At 37.4% G+C, this 22,567-nt stretch overlaps 1 protein-coding gene across 2 annotated transcripts in view; it reads left to right on the top strand.

The window, feature by feature from the left end:
- COL25A1 (collagen type XXV alpha 1 chain) overlaps positions 1–22,567 on the top strand; it is a 305,159-nt gene that overhangs the window by 252,495 nt on the left and 30,097 nt on the right. Inside the window, exons 15-22 of one of the 2 annotated variants that reach the window (XM_084517245.1) lie at positions 2,635–2,679; positions 12,833–12,895; positions 13,684–13,752; positions 14,656–14,700; positions 16,708–16,752; positions 17,285–17,362; positions 19,850–19,873; positions 21,304–21,348. In XM_084517245.1, the coding sequence (XP_084373371.1) occupies positions 2,635–2,679; positions 12,833–12,895; positions 13,684–13,752; positions 14,656–14,700; positions 16,708–16,752; positions 17,285–17,362; positions 19,850–19,873; positions 21,304–21,348 (414 nt within the window). The remainder of the gene's footprint in view (positions 1–2,634; positions 2,680–12,832; positions 12,896–13,683; positions 13,753–14,655; positions 14,701–16,707; positions 16,753–17,284; positions 17,363–19,849; positions 19,874–21,303; positions 21,349–22,567) is intronic. The other variant, XM_084517246.1, reaches the window with a different exon arrangement.

Here is a 22,567-nt window from a genome sequence, read left to right as displayed (position 1 = left end):
GTTCAGACTTTGTATAGTCTCAGCTTGTTGTTCGCACCAAAGGGGGCTTAATGCATTCTTTCCACATCACCTCACAAACTCCCAATATGCCACCTCCCTGTGCCCAGCCAGGGAGCTCCCATAATACACAGCAGCTCCCATAATACGCTCTCTCAGAGTGCCTCGTCCAGCCAGGTGTCCCACATCTGCCATCCTGCCCCTGTTCAGCAGGAACTTGCTCACCCCACCAGAGGCTGGGGGTAGCCTTTTCTCAAACAGACGTATGTCTGTGCCCCCTACATCGCCTCTCTTCTTCATCCCCTACCGTGCTCCATTCCTATTTCCTTCCTGGATCTTCCTTCTTTATATATTACTTCTTCCTCTTCTTCCAGTTACTCCTGATCCATCTTCTAAGAACAGATATATATTGAGCTGTCCACCTGAACATTATTTACATGAGATGAGGTGTGATGGTGTCTGAATGGCCTGACAAGGCTGTTGTGTGCCATATGTTGTATTGCAGAGGCGATAGAACAACCTGCCCTGCCAACCCTAACATTATGAGGTGGAGTTAGTGTACAGCCTCTGCTTCTTCAAATATCATTGTTCTCTTTAATCATACTCACATATTTTGTATTATGAAAGGTCCAGAAAATAAAATGTTATGCATCATCTACGATACTAATTTTAATGAAGCGTTAATGGTTTCATTGTTCTACATTCTTTCCATATTTGAGGGGCATCTTAATTGGTTTAGAGTACTGTGAAGTTGAAGTGGCCTTGCTGGATCCTCTCTGCTTGTTACATGTGGTTCCCTAGGGGTTAGCTCTGTCCCAAGACTAAACAGTGACCTACTGCAGCAATATTAATAGATTTATCAGTTCTAATTATTCAAATGCTGAGCTTAGAAGTGAAACTTAGTGCTTCACAGTTGGATGAGGGTAGGTCATATTAGCTGTGTGACATGTATGGCTACTCAGGTAAGAAAGTGAAAGATGAAGAGAGGTTTTGTAGCTAGCATTTTGTCAGGATTGAGTGTAATGGAGACTGTTTAATGGATTATTCTTTTGCAAAAGTGACAACCCATTTCCTGCTTTAGAAAGTGTTAGGCAATAAACCAAGAGCTAGAGTCCACTCTTTCATCTCATTTTATAGTTAATATTTTCAGACTGCATTCTTCCCTGTGCTTTTAGGCAGTATGAATACTGAAAATGTTGGAGTGACTGAAATGGACAAAGAAGGTGTTATCAGATCCGGCTATAACATGTAAAAATTACTCCATTTGGTAAAACAATTTGCAGACCCTCTATTGTGTTTTTCAGCAGTGTTTTTTGTGGCAGAATGTAATTTTATTATTAGTGCTTCAAGTCTGGTTAATATTATTGCCTCAAAGTGTTTTGGGGTACTGTAGTCTGAGGAACATCTGTATGCATGTGGGTTTTTTTTTTTTGTTTTTTTTTTTTTGAGTATATACATGCATACATATCTGTATAGATGAGTGAATACATGGAAGTATATATGTATGTGTATACACACATACGAAATGTTTTAATAGCAAAATCTGTATGAATCAGCCCAAACCACAGAGCAGAAATCTGGATTTCTGTAAAGCTCAAGAGTGTACAAAATCTGGAATATAGTTCAACTTGTTATAAAGGTAAAAGTTGGCTTCAGAGTTCAGACATGAGCTTCTAGAAAGTTCAGGGAATATTGAGATCCAATGTACTGGTTTGAATCCACATATGTAATAAAATAAAGTCTACAGCCTTTAAAATAATGTTTTCTTCACATGTTATTGCTATCTTTTTTGTTGTTGTTCATCATTTTTATTTCCCTAGACAACATCTTTCTATTTAGCTGATACCTCAAAATCCCCATGTGTGAGAATGTTGTAGTAGGCTTTCTTGTCTTAGACTAATATCAACTTCATTTCAAAATAAATGCATTCAGATTTCTATTCTTGTTAACAATTTACCCTTGCAAATGCTGTATTATAGGTCATTTTATTGCAATTTTAAATAAGTAAGGCATTTCTGGGTAAAGCTGTAGAAGGTTATATTCCTGCTATCCTTCATGACACCGTATATATTCAGAGATAAATACCAAGCACTGAAATGATGCAGCAGATAGGTCTATAAAAATGATGGTGCAGTTGTAATTAGGCAGTCCTGCTTGAATTGCACAATTTAAACCTGAATTACTTTCTAGCTAAATCAGATAGTTATGCAGCACTATATCTATCTCAGAGTTGAAAATGGAACAGAATTAAACATCTGTTGTAAGTATGGAACTTAAATGGCAGTGTGTAAAATAAACCAGTGCTGCTTGTTTTCCTCTCCTTTGGTGAAGGCTAACGAGAATTCATTTTTGTGTGTGAGGTTTTTTTGGGGGGGGATTTTTTTTTTCTGACATGGATTTTAGATGTGGGTGTTATCATAGCATCAGAGGTTCCCAGAAGATATTTTTGTTCCTAAATGTACATTAGGACAGTCACATTAAATCATTCATTTTGAAAATATCAGAATATCAGCCCTGCCTGAAATGATTAGCAGTCATCTATGCTCTTTTATCTTGCTGCAGAATATACAGAGGTGTTCGCTGGATAGTGACCATAACTAAATAATGTCTGTAATATTATGCAATTTTCCTGTGTAGGGTGAACCAGGTCTTCCTGGGCTTCCTGGACTCCCTGGGATAAAGGTAAATAAACTGTAGTCTCTGTTGTATTTAGGGGTCATCACAAAGAGGGGCGGGACTGCAAGGATTTTGTTAAAGTGAACTTATTGTGCTTGTACTGTTATCACCTTCTGAGTCTCTGGTACTGAACTGAGGATTGTCACAGGCAGGTTTTGCACTGAATAATTGTTTAAGGAATCAAACAATATCTTATATTAAAATGAGAAGTAGACCATTGCCCATCTAGGAAATAAAGATTCCGCTGCTTAAATATATATATATATATATATATATACACATATAAACATATATATATAATAGCTTTTATATTTCTGTACAATGGAAGAGACTTGTTATTTGTGACATTGTCATTGTCACAAAGTTTTACTCGGTTTCCATTTTGATGGGTACTTTCCTGTAGCAGTAGACTTACTGAATTTACTAAGCCTCCAGCCAGAAAACTGCATTCATTACACACAGGCTGTAGAGAACTGACTCTGTCAACAAGAATACTCTGTGCTCCATTACACAGTAGTGATCTCCACTGACAAGTCAAAATGTTTTAATAAGATTCTATTCAGTATTAGCTACAGACCCTGACGTAATACCTGGTTTAGCTCCTGGCTTCCAGTTTGTCTGGGATCTTTAGGTAAGTTGATCCAAAAGACGTGGTTGATTTAGCTCTAGCATAAGTGGTTGCACAGGGAGTTGCAGACACTTGCACAGTTTGAACTGTAAACCTATAATGCTGCACGAAGTGACTGGATTTACATCCTGAGTGAGTGCTTGTTAGATTGTGGTAAAGATTCTTCTTTCAGAGAAGAAAATCTCTGAAATTTTCTCTTTGCATTCCAGTGTGGGCTTGTGCATATCTCAGTAGGTAGTTTATAACACTTCTCCAGTAAAAAGGGGGATAAACCAAAGGCCAAGCTCTTGTCCATTTTGGTAGGATTCAGGATTATCTCAAGGAATGTAACACGTACAGTGGTTTTCTCAAGGGACTTGTGAATCGCCACACCATTCAAGCATAATGTCCTTTCTCTGTTGCTAGTGAATTATGGGAAAAATTGAAAGTGCTTATTAAAGCACTTATTATTATTTGTATGTTATCATACCTGAAAATGTAGTTCCCAGGGAGGTCATTCATTTTCTGCAGGAAAGAAACCCACATTGACTGATGAAGATCACGTAGGAGCTGAGTCCTTCATGTAATGAAATTCTGTTTTCATAAACAGCTTTGACAGAAATCCATGGTCTGTTTGATTTAATAGTGAGCAAAGAGGTAGCTCAGCTGGAGGTCAATGCCAGCATCCTGGGAGCACTTGCCAAAACCAGCTGGGGTTGTATTATGGCAGGTCTGTGTGGATTCCATGTTCGTACAGACCATGCATGTCCACAAATATCATCAGCAAGGAAATTACAAAAGTTTAAATTTCTGATCTGGGAATATCATTGCTGTTATTTTTGGTTGTTGTTGTTGTCGTTGATGATAAGAACGGCTCAAAAGAGTGGCTTTCAGATTCACCAAAAAGGCAAAACATGGAATGAAAAGTCTTCTACAAAATTGTCTGTTGAGGTCCCTTGCAGCTAAAATACATTACTGCACTTTTTTGTCTTTCTTCAGTCCTCTATAATTGGAGTTATTACAGGATGTTCTCAAAGTCTGTGTCTTCCTATGATGTTCTAGAAATTAGCACTTTCTGTTTGTTTTCTGCTCAAGCAGTTTTGAACTTGCCCTAGGTGGCAAGTGCTTCTGAAGTGCATTCACCTGTAGGTGAATGGGTTTAGCCTAAACCTCTGCTCCCCAGCCAAGAAGCTAGGGAATGGGGACAATTTATTCATTGATTTATTTGCCTGGAAATTAAGTAAATAAATAGTGAACATTTTTTTTCCCCCATTTGTTATACACTATCAAGTGATTTTGAGTGAACAAGCTAGCTGTCTGAGGATCATGTTTAGAGAGTTTTCATGTTCTTAAATGCTATGGAATTGTTAGATTCTGACAAACCGATGCATACAGAATCCTTCAAGACACAGGAGAAAGAGCCAAGAGAGGACTCCAAGTTGTTTAATTTTCAAAGAATTTCCTTTAGTATCTTTATAGTCCTTCTATGTAGAGAAAAGATGAGCAAGACACTGGGGTGTTCTATGCACAGGGAACTCTTGTATGTAGTTCTTCTGGTGTTAGGTATTCATCCTATAACTATCATGAAAGGAATTGAAGTCTTCTTTTCTTCTCCTAAAGCTATGAGTTAAACTACAAATTTGCTTTCTTGTGAGTTAATCTCTCTACAGTGGCAGGCTGCAATATGAAATGCTTTAGGTAACTATACACATAGATAGCACTCCTTACAAATGTTAAACCAGCCTGTAAAAACATTAATACCACGGCAGTCAGAGAACCATATCTTTCCAGCTAAATCTCATCTTTCTTTTCATGGCTGAAGAAAATTCCCAAGGCATCCATTCCAGTATCCCTGAAGGCATAGTCAGGCTACTTAAAGGATTAATAAATATTAATCACTGGAAAGTTTCAACTTCTTGTAATGCCATTTCTATTAATTAATCAGTATATGTTCCCAGAAATCTGTTAGACCTTGGTTTAACATGATATCGGGGCCTGAATGGACTGCAATACGGGATGGACATGCAAGTATCATACCTGAATTCAGAGTATGCAGCGGGGTTGTTGTTAATTATTTTTCTAGACTCATTCACTGTGCCCATGCGGATGTTTTGGGAGTTCTTCCTGTTCTTTTTCTTTCTCTCAACATTGTCAGTTGGTGCCATGGAGGAAACACAAGTGCAGTCAGTTATTTCCAAGACAGTGATGAAGCTGTCTGTGACATGCTGGAGAAGTGTTTCTCAAGCACCTGTTGCCGTTTAGGAATGGCTGGAAACTTAATGAGCCTCTGAATGTGTTCCACCATGTCATTTGGGAAGTGAGTAAGGCACCTAAACACAGAATATTAACTCATGGCTCTGATATCCCCCAACTGACGCCACGTAGATGCAGAATACTTTCAATGAAACACAAACTTCATATACCTGTTTTATCTCATAATTCTATGGGATGATACGTACATAGCAGTACTGCCTTACTGTAATGGAAATAATGCATACCCATATTATTTGTACCATCAGACGTCTCTCAAATCCATTGTCTTGCATTTTCTGGAATTTGTCAGTGCAATCCTCAACTTCAACAAGACACAAAATTTTCTCAATAACAGCATTTTGTGCAGCATTTCTGGGTTTTCATCAGCATTTCTGGGATTTCTCTCCCCTCCATTTTTAAAACAATACCGAAGCAAAGCTCATGACCGCAACTGAGCTTTTATTCTGTAGTGTTCAAGAAAACTGTTGAATGATTTGGCACAAGAAAAGAAAGCCTTCCTAGTCCTTCTGCTTTTGTGATGTGGGGAAAGTTTCCTGCGCTTTCAAATCTTGCAAAATTGACTGATTCCATAGACTTGCCAGTATGCAGCCATTTTTATCTTTTTGTACTTCAGACTGACTTAACTGGCACTGTAGCTGTTTTCAGTAGAACCTTGGATAAGTATGTGGGAATATTCTTGGATAAGAATATGGAATTTGATTTTTTTTTTTTTATGAAAACAAAAGCGGTTCTTATTTTGATTTGTTCTGTACTTTAATGAATGAATTTATTTATTTATTTATTTTTACTTCTTCATATGCAAAGAGCTCATCCTTTGACTTTCCTAATTCCATGGGAAGACTGCAGAACTTGCTACTCCATAGAACTTTTTTTTTTTTTTTTTTTTTTAAGTTCTAGTAGAATTGATACTCCTTTCATCCAGTGGCTTCTGATACAAAAGAAGACTTCCAGAGAAAAAGAAAGACAGAATTTTGAAGCTGGGTGCATAGAAGTTTGTCTCCTAAAGCCATTTAAACTCTTAAGAAAAGAAAGTGACTGTGTTGTTGAAGCTCAAGTGTTCTTGCTTTTCCTTTCAGCATCTGGTAGCAAAATGAAATCTAAAGTAAATGTCCGTTTCAGATGTTTAATTTTGGGGTCAATGCCATTCACCACACATATAAAAGTTCTTCAAACTTCCCTTTTACCCCAGGAGTTTCTAGGAAGTCTGAGCTTCCCTAATGTTTAGGGGTTTATTTCATTTTCTTTTTGTAGAGGATCTGTATTTCTATTCTTCTTCCTGTTTTTCTTCATTGTCAATGAATGTTACCACGAAACCTTATGCCTCTCTTTCCATTATTTCTGGGGCTTAGTCTTGCTTAGTCTTCAATTCATTTTATCTTATAGATTGCCATAATCAGAACCTTCTAGCCTGAATGTGGGAGCTGGAAGAGGCCAATTGACCTTGTGATAGCCATTTCTGAATCCTAGGAGTGGAGATGTACTGAACACGTTAATTACAGCAGTTGAAAATTGTGGGAATTCTACTGGAAACTCAGCTCTATTGAAAATACCCTGATATGTACTTTCCTTAGCTGATACATATATTGAAATATTCAAATGTCAACTAATTTCCAGCCTTCCATCACTCATATAAAGTGTTCTCAAGAGTGGGTTGTATGAGTAGAAAAAACAACGTGCAGGACAAACAATGTTGGTTAAATACTGAAAAGTGGAATGTAATGATGCATGCTTTGGGTAAAAATGGGAAAGAGCCTAAAAATAGGATTTAGTACCTGCACTTGGAAGCCTGGCTTTCAAAGGTAGCTCCATACATGGGTAGATTTATTTTTTTGGGGAAAAAAAAAAAAAATATATACAGTTGTGCCACTAACTTTGAGTATTTATTTTCCAGAGTGGAACTGCATATATGAATATGTATTTGTATGCAAGTAGCTACACATCTAGCATTGTTCACTCCAGTTTCTGTATGATGTGGCAGTAATCGCTTGCATAGGGTAGACATGTAATTTTCCAGACTTAATTACGAGAATCAAGGCCAGAAAATGAAATCATTAACATTGGATGGTATGCATGTGTCAGGAGTATTTACTTGGGCATTCTTTGGGATATATGCAGTTCTTATTAATCCATCAGAAACTATATCCTCCAAATCATGAAAGCTCTTATTTTCTTTCTTGGAAAAGTCTAAAGCATAAGTAACTGAAATACAGGATGCTATTTGCCCTAAAGTTATTACTAGTTGTAAGATTAAGCTTGTAAAGATCTATTTCACGGGATCTGCTTTATTATATAGTTCAATTTTTCTTTCTGCTTACAAAAAATCAATCCAAATCCAAAGTTTGAATGCAACTGAATAATCTGAAAGCCCTATATTTTGTTGCATTTGGAAATAAAGTATTTTATCAGGCACAAAATTATTTCTGCACTTCAAATATACAATTTTAGTTGGTCAGAAATGATTGCACACAATAAAGTTCTTTACTTTTAATAGCAGCAACAAATAATTCCTTAGACTTGTAATCTAACTTTTTTCTAAAGAAAACAGTTTGGGGCCAGACTCTAATAATTTAGCAGATCAGTCATCGCAAAGAATTAAAAATGAGGTGCTCATTACAACAAGTGTTTTTATTCTAATCCTCAAAAGTAGGTACCATGCTGACTTGAATTATAATTAGCCTTTAAGTAGGAAGTCCTTGATATGACTAATGCATGCAGAATTAATCAGACTTATTGCTGTAGAATTATTCCCTTAGTGCCCTTCCAAAGCAGCATATGTTCCAAGCAGGCAGAACTTAAAAACGATGAGAAAATTAGGCTCACTAAAAAGCAATAAATGTCATACAAAGTAGGGTTAGTTGTGAAGCTTCAAGGTTTTAGACAGGTTTTAAGGTAGTACATTGTGCTTCTTTAAATGAATCATAAAGGCTAAACATGCATTTGGAAATTCAAAACGAGAATTGTTTCTCTAAGTTTAGAGTGTGTAAAGATATTGTTTCAAATGTGACGAGTGAGGCAGACAACCTGCTTAACTGGCCATTTCTTGAGCCAATTCTGAGTTGGTATGAAAAGCACTAAGACATTACAAACTGGAGTTGTTTTTTTATCAGATTTCCTTTTACCTTGCTCATTTCCTTCTTATGAACAGAATACTGTAGTCCTCCTGAGAGTGAAGTTCCCATGGACTTGAGGCTATATATAAGTCCCTCTAATGCCCTGTTCAGTGAGCAAGTATAAGGTGCTGTTCTCTGTCTAAAGTAGGCTGAGCTTCTGAGGCTTTGCTTCACTGGAACTGAGTGCCCCCGACTCCCTGAGCAGATGCAGGCAGGGCATGAGCAAGTATAGCTCCATTGACTGCTGTGGGCTTGCACCTCTGAAAGACTTCTGAGAAATTAGCCCTCACTCTTCTCCTGAGTGAGAATGTTGCAGTATTTTGATTGAATGGCAACCTCAGAAACCTCAAATCTGAGGGCAACAGAGGGCAATTTCTGGAAAATCAACAAAGGCAATAGTGAACCAAATCCAACCTATTCCAACTTTGTGCTGGTTCTCTAAATTGCCTTGGATTTGGTTTTTTTGGGTGTTTTTTTTTTTTTTTTTTGATAGCTCTTATCCTGTATATCTTCAACTTTGTAGGATTCTTTCAGTAGCATTAGACAAGGAATGGGCATCATACTGGTATTTTCAAATATGACTAGTCAGGATGACATTTACAACTGCACCTTGGTCTCTTGAAGTGAGTAAAGTGAGGACCCTTCCATCCATGTCAGTATATGTAAGTGTAGAACCTTGCATTTCAAGGACTGGAATTGGACAGGGCCTGTCTGTGAGTACAGTTTCAAATAAGTTCATTGCTTGTGTCTCAGCTGTGCAGTGGAGGCTGAGTACAGCATTAGATCTATGTTGCTTATAAGCATTTGTCAAGTAAGTGGTGTTTGAAAAAGCAATTAGCATGGCAAGTAGAATTTTAATTTTTGCACCTTTTTGAACAAAAGTTTAAGTTTTAGCCAATTACAGGTTCTGTAAAAATTAAGACAGTGACAGTGAGCCACGTGTCATGAGAGGGTCAACCTCTGATATCAAAGCTAGCCTGTGCCTCAGCCCCTAAAAGCTTTGATCATCATGAAACAACCAGTTATGAATACGTCTAGATAATAATCCCCATAAAAAATGACTATTCTCTGAAGTAAATTACAAGGTATTTTTTTGCTATTAATTCTGACGGAGCTCGCATTAAGCTAGGTGCACAGCATGCCATTACAGGGCCCTTTTCTACTTTAGACATTTTATGATTAGAAGTGAAATTAACTTTAAGAAGGTTTGTGAAAAGCAGCATATAATTTGTTGTCCATAATGTATTTCTACATTTGACAAATATTTTAGAGTGAAAATGAGCTCAGAGGTAGGCTCTTAGTCTGTTAAAATATTAACATCTCAAGCCATTAAGATTTGTTCCTTCCTAAATGATAACAAATCACTCCTCTGTAAAATGGAAGCAATTCACAAGCTTGTAGATTTATTTTATTGAATACCAAGTTGCCCGTGCTGTACGGTTGCAAATTGCTCCAAGCTCTCACAGTAGGTGAAGTTTAAATGCTGAGATTCATCTTGTTGACTTCCTGTGCAATGTGGTGGTTTCTAAGTTGTTATTTCATAACTGTGCCGAAGGGTTAAACTAAAATGCATGAGGAGTCATCACTTGCTTTTTATACAGCTGTCAAACTGTATTTCACATAGGGGAATTCCAAAAACTCCTGTCATAACCTACCTGTTTAACTTTTCTCTTCCAGTTGTTGTGTTCCCTGTCCCTGTTTTAGCTGGCAAAGAAGCTTGTAGGAGATTCCTACCAGATAAAATTTTGGTTTTATTAGAAGAATCTGTAGTGACATGTTTAGTAAAGTGTTGTAAAACTTGGTTACTCTGGTTCCCTGCTTTCCTTTCAGTGCTTCACAACTGTTTAAAGCTAATTCAGAGTTCATTTAAGCAAGAGACTTGAGATCAGGAGATGCCAGAGCTAGAATGATGTCAAATCCAAGTGCAGTCCCAAGTAGGCTTTTATTCACACTTTCTTGCAGCTATGGGCCAGCTTACTTGGAAATGTCATATATTTAAAATGAAAAAACCCTTAGTCCTAGATTTCCTAACTTCGATTTCCTCTATGGCTCAAACATCATGTCTGTGTGCTGGACTAATCAGGACAGTCTTTCAGTTGCCGTTCCGTTACAGTGACATAAGCATGCCTTACTGAGAGGAAATTTTTTTTCCTTACATTTCACACTTCAATGGCAGTGCTAATCTTAACAGAAGGAGAAGTGCATGTTTTTTCTTAATGTAAGTCCTACCTACAGCAGTTTGGTTTGTGTGTGATAAGAACACACCGTGGGATGATGTTCAACTCAGCATCCATTGTAACCCCCACGTCTTTCTCAGAAGAGCTGCTGCTCTGCCAGTCAGTTCCTACTCTTTACTGACACACTAGTTATTCCATTCCACATTTGATAATGTTTTAAAGTTGTGTCATGTAAGATCTGTACTCTAGTTATGCTACTTAAGCTGCCAGCTTCTTTCATTATGAATTCCACTTGCTATTGCAAAGCACCTTTTTCTGTGCATCAACTTCTGAATAACACTTTAAGCCTTATCACTGAAAAGACTGAACTGCATAGTCACTGCATGTTTATTCTGCCTGAAATCATAAATAGTTGGCCAAGAAATGAGCCCTGGTAAAATCAGTATTAAAGCAACCTGGAGCTGCTGAGCACCTTCTTATTCTAAAATAAATGGTTGTGGCTACTTTCTTCACCATTTACTGATGTTAAAGCACTTCTGTATGAAACGGCAACCTTTTGTTGCTCTTGCTGGTGTGCACTGATACAAACATTTATATAAACTGTAGGTTTTTTTTCTAATGCCATCAAAAATGTGCTTCTCTTTGACATGTTTGTCTCAGTTTATTCCTTTGTTATTATACAGCAGTGCTGAACCATGTCCAGCTAGAACTTCATGTTAGAAAGTGTTATTTAGTTATATTTTTGATTTTTCTAAATTAAGGCCACTGAGTGCTTGTTACGGTCCTCAATATAGCCACAGGAAAAATTTCTCTGGTTTGCTAGGGACTTTCTTTGCTTAAGCTGTTAATGATGGATTGCTGATAAGAGCGCATATGAACATGCAAGAACACTTGCTAACCTGCTCACTCACTGCAGTGTATCTGTATTTCTATGCAGGCGAAGAGGTGAAGACAAATGTTATCCAACTGCTTATATATACTGTCTCCATATGTTGTCAGTAATTATATCAATACAGGATTATGACACATCTGTCTTTTTAGCTATCTAAAGAGGCATTTGATGGGTATTTTGTAGTCATTAAATTCAAGTATAATGTTAAGATGCTTGTAAATAAATCTTTATTAATTTAGTTATACTACTGTTTTACTTCTTTTTTTTTTTTTTTTTTTTAATTTACAATAGCTCATGGGTAAATCTTTTCCTTGATTTAAATTTATTTGACAAAATTAGATCGCAGGAAACCTTGTACAGGAGAGTTTGTGAATGGAAACATATGGCTTATTAATCGTCCACAGTTCCTCTTCAGCCATGGAGATAGCTTAAAACAAAACAAAACAAAAAAATAATTTACTCCCCTGCTTAATGCTGCATGTGCTGCAACTCAGCTTGACTCCTGCTATTTGTCTGTTATGTACGTAAAAATTAATGGGCAGGAAGGGGGCAGGACAGAAAGGGAATAAGGAGCTGTGGCTCTTTCCCACCTGTTCTCAGCCAGAGAATTTGTCTGGATGTGGAGAACTGTGAAATACTTTACTGTCAGAATAAGGAGGGAGAATGCCACGGTGATGCATCATATTTTGATCTGCTTTTTTGGGGGATAATGCAGCTAACAACCTCCTTTGAAAACGCATTGCAACAGTACCATCTGGCCTCTCTGTTTGTCATTACTTTGTCATCCCATCACCCCGTCTGCCCAACCATTCTCTACCTCATAAAACATGACTGAAATGAACTGTCCTTAACCTCATAAAAAAACTATGTGTGACACTTCTGCTTCATTTGTGTTTCATATGCCGTATGATGGCTTGCTATAAGAATTTATGCTGATGAAAGTTGCCCATATTGAAAGTATGTCTGTATAACTATTGCATCACAGCAGGAGAGCTGTAAGCAATACAGGGAAAATACTATCCAAAAGAAAATTGTGTTACTGTAACTGTGCACTGCTAAATAAATAATCTAACATACCTCTCATGCTGTGCTTTTAAAGGGTGAACCGGGTTTCATTGGTCCACAAGGAGAACCTGGGTTGCCAGGGCTGCCAGGAACAAAGGTAAGGGTAGTTGGTCAGTGCTCTGGTACAAAGCCCTTAGAGCCAGAGTCAAATTCAACTTTGTTAGCTTGTATTAGAGGCTGAGATTGTGCTAATGGTGTGAAAATCTTTTATCCAAAAATGAATAAAGTACTTAGAATCCATTTTTGTAAATGGACAGGAAATCTAAAGTTCAGTTTAAAATATGCTACTACAGTGCCTGGAAATGTGGAAAGTTATAGTTCATGGACCTGTGCTATGAAATACATATCTTTGTAGTGATGCCCTCAAACAATGCAAAAGCGTGTTCTACAACCATTCGTAATTTAAGTTCATCAGTTGCCTTTTTTAATATTAGCATCCCAGAATTCATTTGTTCAAGAGGTAGAATATGCCTGTATGAAGAAACTGTATTTTCATAACCCCTTTTAGGAAAAAGGCTTAAATGCGCATGCAGATATTAGAACTTTGATAGCACAAATCGGACTTGAAAGTACTGGTACATTAAAAAGGGATATTTTTTCATACTTCTTGCAGGTTTTTTAAGCCACTGTGTGGCAAAGTTAGAGCACTGTAAGTCCTAAAAATAACCTATGTTAGGTATGATAGTTTGGGAATTCAGAAAAGCGCTGTTCTTTTACATTTGAGATTACTGGGTTTACCCAGTGGAGAGTTCCCCAACTCATTGAAAGTTGTAGATGAGCTCAAAAATGTTTTCTTCTGATGGTTTGGTTTCTTTGACCATGCTGACTTAGTTCTGTGTGAAAACTGCTCATTATTTTCTGATGTATGTGTATCTTTTTCCACAGGGTGACAGAGGAGAGGCAGGCCCACCTGGGAAAGGTGAGCGGGGTGAACCTGGACTTCCTGGACTAAAGGTCAGTCTGATTTTATATTGGAAATATTTTGTTAGGTTTACACCTACAAACTCATCTTTTTATACCAAAAAACAGAATGAAAAATTGGTGAATGAGCTTTTAAATAAAAATAATGTCAAATGCACTAGTCCAGAATGCAGTGGCAGTTTTGTGTTCACAGCTGTGGAAGTGCAGCTTAAATGGACTCTTGTTTGGTCTACAAAGTAATGACACTACCAGTGTACATTGTCATGGAGTTGGCCAAGTTATTATCAGCAAAAGTCCCACCCTTCAAGTCCCTAACTTTCAGCATCAAAGTTTGAACTCTTTGACCATTGTAGCTATTAATTGCAGAGAAAATCCATTTTGCATGCTGTTTTCTAGTTCTGTAAAAAAGAGATCTTTCTAACTACTTTTTAGGGTTTCCTTACTATTTTCTACTGAGCCAATACCATCAGTTTTCCTGTCCTAATACATTTTGAGCACACTAAGGCAGATTCTGTGCTTCTTGGCCAGCCAATTTGTATTCATCTGAACTGCTGGGAAAAGAAATAGTGATAATACTTTATTTTAATGTACTTATTTCAGGATAATTAAGTACCTTCTCTACTATTCGGCTATCATTTTTCAGAAGCTATGGAATGACATAGGTCCTTCCTGCAAAACGATTGTTAATGATATCTACTAATGCCAGTACTACTTTTCATATGGAAGGATGGAATCTGTGGCCTCTGCATGCTGGTGTTAAATAATATATTACTCTGGGTGCTGTGAAATTTGGTGCCTTTAGAGGCTTGTGATCCTGATCATATGAAATTGGGTGGTTTTGCTGTTCCATACTAAGTCATTACTAATTTCTTTTTCTCTGCACTCCCATTCCTCTATCACTTTTCTCCTGTCCATTTCCCTTCTTCCCTCGAACAGGGGAAAACAGGTGAACCTGGATCTAGGGGCCCGAAAGGGTCAAAGGTCAGTAGTAACAAAACTGTCTTACCTGTAGTGATTAACACAATGATATTTATGATAGTTTATAATGTTTCACAGGAACTTAATTTATCTCTTTAAAAGAAACTGTAGCAGATTCTGCAGTGTTCTTTATAAATAAAACCTTCTGACTTTCCATTTTAGCTAGTAGAATTGAACCCTCTGTATTTCAAACACTGATTCTAGTTTTTCTTGTTATTATAATATCTATTTCACTCTGTTCTGCTTTTCCCAATGCCACTTGGTTTCTCTCTGTATAACTCATGTGGGATAGTTCGCCCATGTGCCAACTTCTATGTCTGTGGAGACTCAATTGGTTTTTGCAATAATTTTGTGGATCCAAACTTTGGTGGGTTAAGAATGAGTGATATTCCAAGGACTTTAGGCTGAAGTAGGCTGACCAGTAAGTGCTACAAAGGCAAGTTTTGTGGGTTACATTACTGTTTTAACTATTTAACCAAAGCTGTTTTTATTACTATTATTATTATTTCTATTTTATGTCTATCTACTTATCCATCCATCCACTTATCCCTATATACAGTGGATTCACACATGTGTAGAGAGAAAATATGTCTCTATAATATTTCATATGCTATGCAAATTCTGTGCTCACTGGAGAATCTTCTGTGTTATATTGTGAAGGCAAAGCAAAATGAAAACAGATTTATTTAGGTGGTTCTTGAGTCTAATGCCAGAATGAAGATGATAAGACAATATTGTAGGCTGGTAGGATACTGGTTGCAGTACTTGAAAGGCCCTTGAATAACAGCCCATTCACAGTGCTTAAGGATATGATTAAGTACGTGTCCCACCAAAAAGACATCTTGGTAAATTGAAGGAGCTGATGAGGGGATTAACACTTCAGAGTGAAAGCAGAAGAGTAAATCAGGCTCTCACTGGCCTTCAGTTCCTGGGCACTTCCCAAATGCTTCAGAAATAGATATCTCTTCTAATTTTCATTTTATCGAAAAGGCCTAACTGTCTTGAAAATTTGGACCAGAGAAATCAACCTAGTAGTTGAGAACTTCATTTTTGAGCAACACCAATGACTCATTTACTAGATATTGCGAAGGCAACAATGAAAGGAAAGGCAGATGGCACAAACTTGTTTATGTCCTGCCACCAGCCTCCTCCTCCACTTATTCTTTCATTACCCCATGAAAGTTTTGTTTTCTGATTTTGTTTATTGCCACTGGTGAATTAATCATTCTTCCCTAACTTCATACCAGTCTTTTATACATTTTAACAGGAACAAGAATGCACTATTTAGCCAAATTCATTTTGAGTAATATACAAATTTAAGAACCTTCTTATAAAAGTGTCTGTGAAGTGAAATAAATCGTAGTCAATGGATGCTGGGTTATGAATGCAAGCATATTTTAAATCCTCTACATCACTTGAAACATATTACTAACAGGCAGGAGGAAAAAGCTGCGTGCAAGATGGTAAAGATCTTACACCTGTCACAGTGAGGGAGTAAAGGGAGTCTAATGCTGACAGTAACGTGTTTGTAGGGGAGGCAAGGACTTGGACCAGGAAAGTTCAGAAACTTAGTGGAGTCATGATCCCAGAAACACAAGTTAGTGCACTTTGAAACACACCTTTGAAGAAGTTGCTGGGTACTTTCAGACTTCAGATAGTGATTTTATTTCTCTAGCTTTTTGTATTAAAGCTTTTGATAATAGTGCAATAAAGATAGAGAAGTTACATTAATTATGTAATTGGTATCTGTCTTTTATTGAGTCTTTGGTATTTCTTATTCCATACCACTACAGCACACAGTAACAACTCACGTAGAACCAAGTACATTGTTGTCCAGCTTGTTACTTACACAGATTTTTTAAGGAATTTCTGTAGTAATTAAGATTTGCATTCTATTAATAATTAGAGGCATTTAAACTTGAAAATTAAAGAGAAACTTATTTAGAAGGGAATAACTACCTAATATTCTGTCAGACATCATATCTGTTCTCAAATATCCCTTTTACATAGGGTGATACCGGTGACAGAGGTGACACAGGATTTCCAGGTCCAAGGGTAAGTCTACTTCTCATTTCAGCTCTTTGTGCTCTTAAATTCAGTCTACACCATGAACTGAAATTGTAGCAGCAACCCCAGTTAATCTGGTGAAATTAGCCACTTGATTCTGGTTGAAGGTGTGTTGCTAACTGGCCTTTAATATGAGTTACAGTCCTTACTACTGTTTGAAGCAGTGCGCTGTTCACAGTTCATGGGCAGGATGTTACATGCCAGATGTTCTGACATAGTTCACAGCCAATACAAAACTGGTGTGTTGGAACTGCTTCAGCGTTTAACCATAGGGGTTTCATTTACTTACTTTCCCACAGCAGCACAATTCATTTAGTGACCTGTATGTTTATTTTTTTAATTGTTTTTCTTTAAAAATAATCTTTAGTTTAATGCTAACTTTTGTGGTTTGTAGTAATATGTTGTAAATACAGCAAAATTGCAGTGCAGAATAATCAAGCTAAAGCATGCATCAGCAGTTAAGTGTGTAGAGTAGTCTTTGGCAGGTGTCTCAAAAAATATTATGGAAAATATATTACAGGGACCACCTGGACAGAAGGGTGATCAAGGTGCAACAGAGATAATTGATTATAATGGCAATATTCATGAAGCTCTTCAGGTATGTAAACCTAACAATGCCAGAATGGCTTAGACTGATCTGGCAAAAAGCAGTTTGACATAATTGTATTTCTTTTCCGTGTAAGCAATGAGAATAATTTCTTCCCCAAAGATTTGCTGAGTTTATTACTTAGGGATCTCTTTCTATATTTGGAAACTGGAGTTGCTGTTTGGTGTAAGACAAACTGTTTCCTTGATACAATTTAGCTGAGTGAATTAGTTGCATTTCCCATAGAGTGTATTGACATCATCTAATGAGGATAAAGCTGATTCATTGCTGGATGTGGTGCTTAGTGCTGAAATCATGCAATAAACCACATACATAGGTTCAACAGAAGCATCTGCTTTTCAGTTCAAGTAGTGTAATATTGACATTTCTTTTTTTTCTCTTTTACCTTCTCCTCTTCCTATAAAATGCAAACAGCAGAATATTTGAGATTTGGAAAGCATGTCACATGGCTCCATTAGCAAGCTGTGGATTCAATCAGCAACTTGAGTATGTTAAATAGACTAAGCACCAGTCTTGCCATTTGTGCATTTCTAGAAAACCTGTTTTGACTGGTGTGCACAAAAGTGTGGAGGATTAAAGTGGGGTTACAAAGAGAGTGAATGAGTGTTTGCATAAAAGCAAAGTGTCAAGGTGACATATGTCATTGCAGTCAAGGTGATTTACATTGTGGTATAGTCAGATGCAAATTCTTTGCAGTATAACTCCACCAAAATGAATAGGTTTGCTTATGTGCAATTGAAGACAGAATTTGGCTCATTGTGCATCTGATCATTTTCTCACTAAATCCTCTGAACTCTTTTTTTCTTGCATTTACTTGGTGGGAGTGAATAGATGTCTGGTCAGTCATTTGGTTTTCAAGACTCTTTTGAAAATAAAAAAATCTCACTGCCTTTAGTAAAATCTAAAAACCTGTATGTTGTTGAGGATAAGCCCACACTTTCATTGTGAGTGGAGTCTATGGGGAAGTCAACACAGGCGTGTTCTGAGGCTCTGCATTATACCCATCTCATCTGGTTTACTCTTCAGGGAATTCAAACACACAACTCTCAGTCCTTTAAACCATTCTCTGAGTTAGATTCCTGAAGTAGTTTGAAATTAATGTTGCATATTATCAGGTAGATTTACCAGAGATGTTAGCCCCTGTATCTCCTGTGTTCTGTCTTTATATCTTCACACTGGAATCAATATTACTCTCCAGTGCTGGGTAAGAGCATCTCAGAAAAGCTGCAGCACATAAAGAAGTCTTAATAAGGGACTAAAGCCTATTGCAGTGGTTGAAACAGATTAGGAGGCCCTTATCCTGTTGTAAATCATTTCAAATGTCATCACCTTCTGATCCAGGGCAACAAATAATTGATATTGATGGCAATGTCTGTGCAAGGATGGTGTAAGTAAGATTATAGAGGATCAGTTGACAATGTGCTTGCCAAATCCACCTCAGTCCTTTCAAATGGCAAGCACCCATTCCTAAGTCTCCTGGTGCCAAATTCTTAAGGGCTCTGAGATTTGCAGCTTCTCCCATAGAAGGTAATGAGCACTTACAGTGCTCAGCAGTGAACTCTGACCTTGCGCAGAATTTGTCCTGCTGATTTAAGAAGTTCACAAGAGATTGCAAGATCTGGGCTGTCTACATTTTTTTAGAGTTTAGCAATAAATCATCAAGCAGCCTAAGAGCTTCAGAACAATTTAGTTACTCTGCCTTGTGCCTCCTGCTCAATTTCCTGTGTCAGTGCAGAATAAGACATCTGAGTCCATCAGCACTGAAAATCATGATCTTAAAATTATCTTCACAGTTTGAACAAGACCCCTGCTGAGTGCATGTGGCTTTCACTTGGAGGGCCAGTTACAAAATGTGTCTCAATTGAAATTGCTCTTCGGGGCTATTCTTCAGAATTTCCTAAGGCAAAAGGCAGTATCTGCAAGAGTTTAGCCTTTGTAGGAACTGCAGGATCAGATACTTCAGATATTAAAATCTGAGTGTGCTGATGAAAATGAGCTTGGCTGTGTGAACATGCTAACATTGCTAGTTGCAATGTTTATTTTAGGTTTTCATATGTACATAAACTGAATTTTTCACTGTTTTTAAATTTCTTCATATATTTCCATAAATATATTGAAATGCAAAATATATTTTATTAAGGCCATCTGTTAACAGATTTTTTTTCCTTAGTGTTTAAAAATCTTTTGGAAGACTCTTTGTATGATTTTACTGTTTAGTCATCACTTATTTGATCTCCTGAATTTTGCAGAAATCTACAATCTTCATGTATGTAAAATCCTGTTTCCCATAGAGTCCAAACAATTAGTACAACACTGAGAGTTAAACGTAACATGGCTTTACTCTTATTTTCTGGAGACATGATGTCTCCTGAGATGCAGCATAGGTTTTGTAGAGATAATAATTGTAATAGGCAGAACTATTTATATACTTGTTCAACTCTGGTAACGGTGTCTCTTGTTAATACATTTTACCAACAGAGGATTGCCACCCTTACTGTCACGGTAATTCCTATTGCATGACTTAATGTGTTGTAGAACGTCTCCTTTATGTCATAGCATGTTCATAATTCTGCCAGTTCAGGGCATGTCTTCATTGGATGTTGACCCAGCTCATCATGACATGAATTTATTTTCTCAGTGTTCCCCTGTCAGAGAGTGCATTGTTGAAAGCCCTTCAACAATGGACCCAGTTCTGCTCCTGATGAATTAATGGCAAAACTTCAGTTAACGTGAGAGACCAGGAAAATAAAGAGCACACTATTCCTGTAGATATACTTCTAGGCAGATTAACTGCTTTGGACTTCTTGGTGTATGTTCTCATCTCTGTGTGTCTGCATAGGGGTCCAGCAAAAACAAGAAGTAGGATTTGAGTGCCAAATGATTTTCTCTTATCCACCTTATTTTCAAGGTAGAAATAAAGATCTTTTAGATTGGATTGGGAACAAACTTTTTGTGGGAGCTTTCAGACCAGATGCAAACTATTTTATGAAAAATATCCATCTCAGGAAACTGTAAGTCAAGCTAAGTACAAAGCCCAAATATGGGGAATTGTCTCGTCCCATGTTATTGGAACTCAGAAATAAATATAATTTTTTCAGTACCTGTACCCTGAATCTGCAGAGGATTCCAGTTCCAGTGCTGTTACCCCAGACAGTTTTCTATGGGAGGTTTAGCCATACTAGGCCAGAAGCAACTTCTGAAAATCCTGACACCAAGAGATGCTTATAATATTTCAGGTTCAGCCTTCCCTTAAAGCTCCAAACTTGGTATAAGCAAATAATTTCCTTCTTTCTGTTTCAAGCTTTTCTTTGTAAGATATCTGTTAGTCTTATTTTCCCATCTGTACAAATACTCTGTGTTAATGGAGGGGATTTTTTAATTTTTTATTTCTTAAGAAAAAATAATTAAAAAAAAAAATCCACTGTGCGTCATCCGGGTCATCCTGATATTGTATCCATGGCCTTAGACAGAGATTAAAGAAATGGTTGCAGCTTACTCTATAGCAATTTCCTGAAGCACTGAGAATCCACCAAAACACTTGGCATATTTTAACAGAATCCTCTTTGCAATCAGTAGAAGATTTCTCCTGACTTTGGATTGAATTGTATTAGGGCATTAATGTTGTTAAATGTGGCTGAAGTGAATTTTGATCTCCCTGCCACTAAAAGGAGCTTTGCCATTTCATCAGTGGGGGCAGCAGGACTTTATTATAAAATATGAAGTACACTGTTATTTTAATAGTTTCAAGTAGTACCCCCCCTGTTGAGAGTTGCCATAGATTAACAACTTGTTCATAGCTTCATAGTCTTGGTTCCCCTGTGTGATCTAACCCATGTTGTTAAGGTACCTATATTAACGTTCAGCCTGCGTTTACATGCCAAGCCTTTCAGCAATTTATTTATAAGTTAACAGGCTTACATGTTTCTTTTTAGGGCCCACCAGGACCACCGGGACCCCAAGGGCTGCAAGGTCCAAAGGTGATCTTCCTTATTTTACCCACTGTATTTTAAGAGTGCAGGTATTTTCTATTTCTCTCACTGATTTGTGCACACAAAATTTGTGCACACTGATTTGTGTATCTGGAGCTTTCCGGTATAGTACACTTACCTGTAATTTTTTAGAATATGGCAGGCTTCAAACTTTGCACCCTGGCAAATTGCAATGTAGCCTTCCAGAGCAGGTGCTTTGATTTGTTGCCACACACAGATGCTCAGCTGAGAATCAGCAAAATTAATTAGTACTGAAACAGGGCAGAAGCATCTTTCCTCTGGATCTGCACTAAGGCTGATCCGCAGGACTTTTGCTGCAGAGTACCCTGTGTATTTGCAAAAAATAGCCACACAACCAGCCAGTCTCTCCTGCACATTGCTTCTGCCTGGGTGGGAAGGAGTTAGGCAGGCAAAATGGTGTGTGCAAGGAGCTGCTTGACCACACTACAAGCGCATGTAAATGCAGCTTTTATATTACAGGGGTGCCCACCCAAATAAACACAATATTTTCTAATCTCAGTAAAAATTAAAACATGCACATGTGGGCAGGAGCCTGGCTGCAAATCCAAGCCTGCTAACCCCACCTGGCTGAGGCTGTGCGTAGTACCAGAACTGTTAGTGAGCAGCCCACACAGAGACAATGAATACCATATGCTGCACTGTTCTATAAAATTTAATAAATTTGCCTACACTTTAAAAAAAAAAAAAAAAAAGAAAAGAAAAAGAAAAACAACACCACACAAGTGTTGCAAACAGTGCAATCCTTATATTAATTTTACATTAGATTGGATAATTCTCCTATTTCTTAAATTCTGAGTTTATCATCTCTTCTGTCAGTGGCGCTAAGCTCTTCCAATAGCAGACACGTTTCTTCAAAAACAATAATATTCATTTGAATTTTATGCTTTATCCATGGTATCAGGTAGAAATACATCACATTATACATGGTAATTGTTCTGAGAAATCATAAGAAACCAGATCCTTTCTTCTACATGAAAACTGGTAATGGAATACACAGTTAAGTATGCAGGAATGGATTTCTACATCAGGCTGTACACAGCACAAAGCATTTCTGCAGCCCAGAGTGTGCTGTAAAACACGGAGGAGTTGAACTGGGGCATATGCTGTCTTCCTTCATCTGGATGATCATTCCCATTCAAAATTAATGACATAAAGCAGAATTCAAACTTACAGGAGTTTGTTTCCA

This window comes from Aythya ferina, assembly GCF_964211825.1.
Source record: "Aythya ferina genome assembly, chromosome: 4".
Taxonomy (NCBI): domain Eukaryota; kingdom Metazoa; phylum Chordata; class Aves; order Anseriformes; family Anatidae; genus Aythya; species Aythya ferina.
This window is presented reverse-complemented; position numbering and strand designations above follow the sequence as displayed.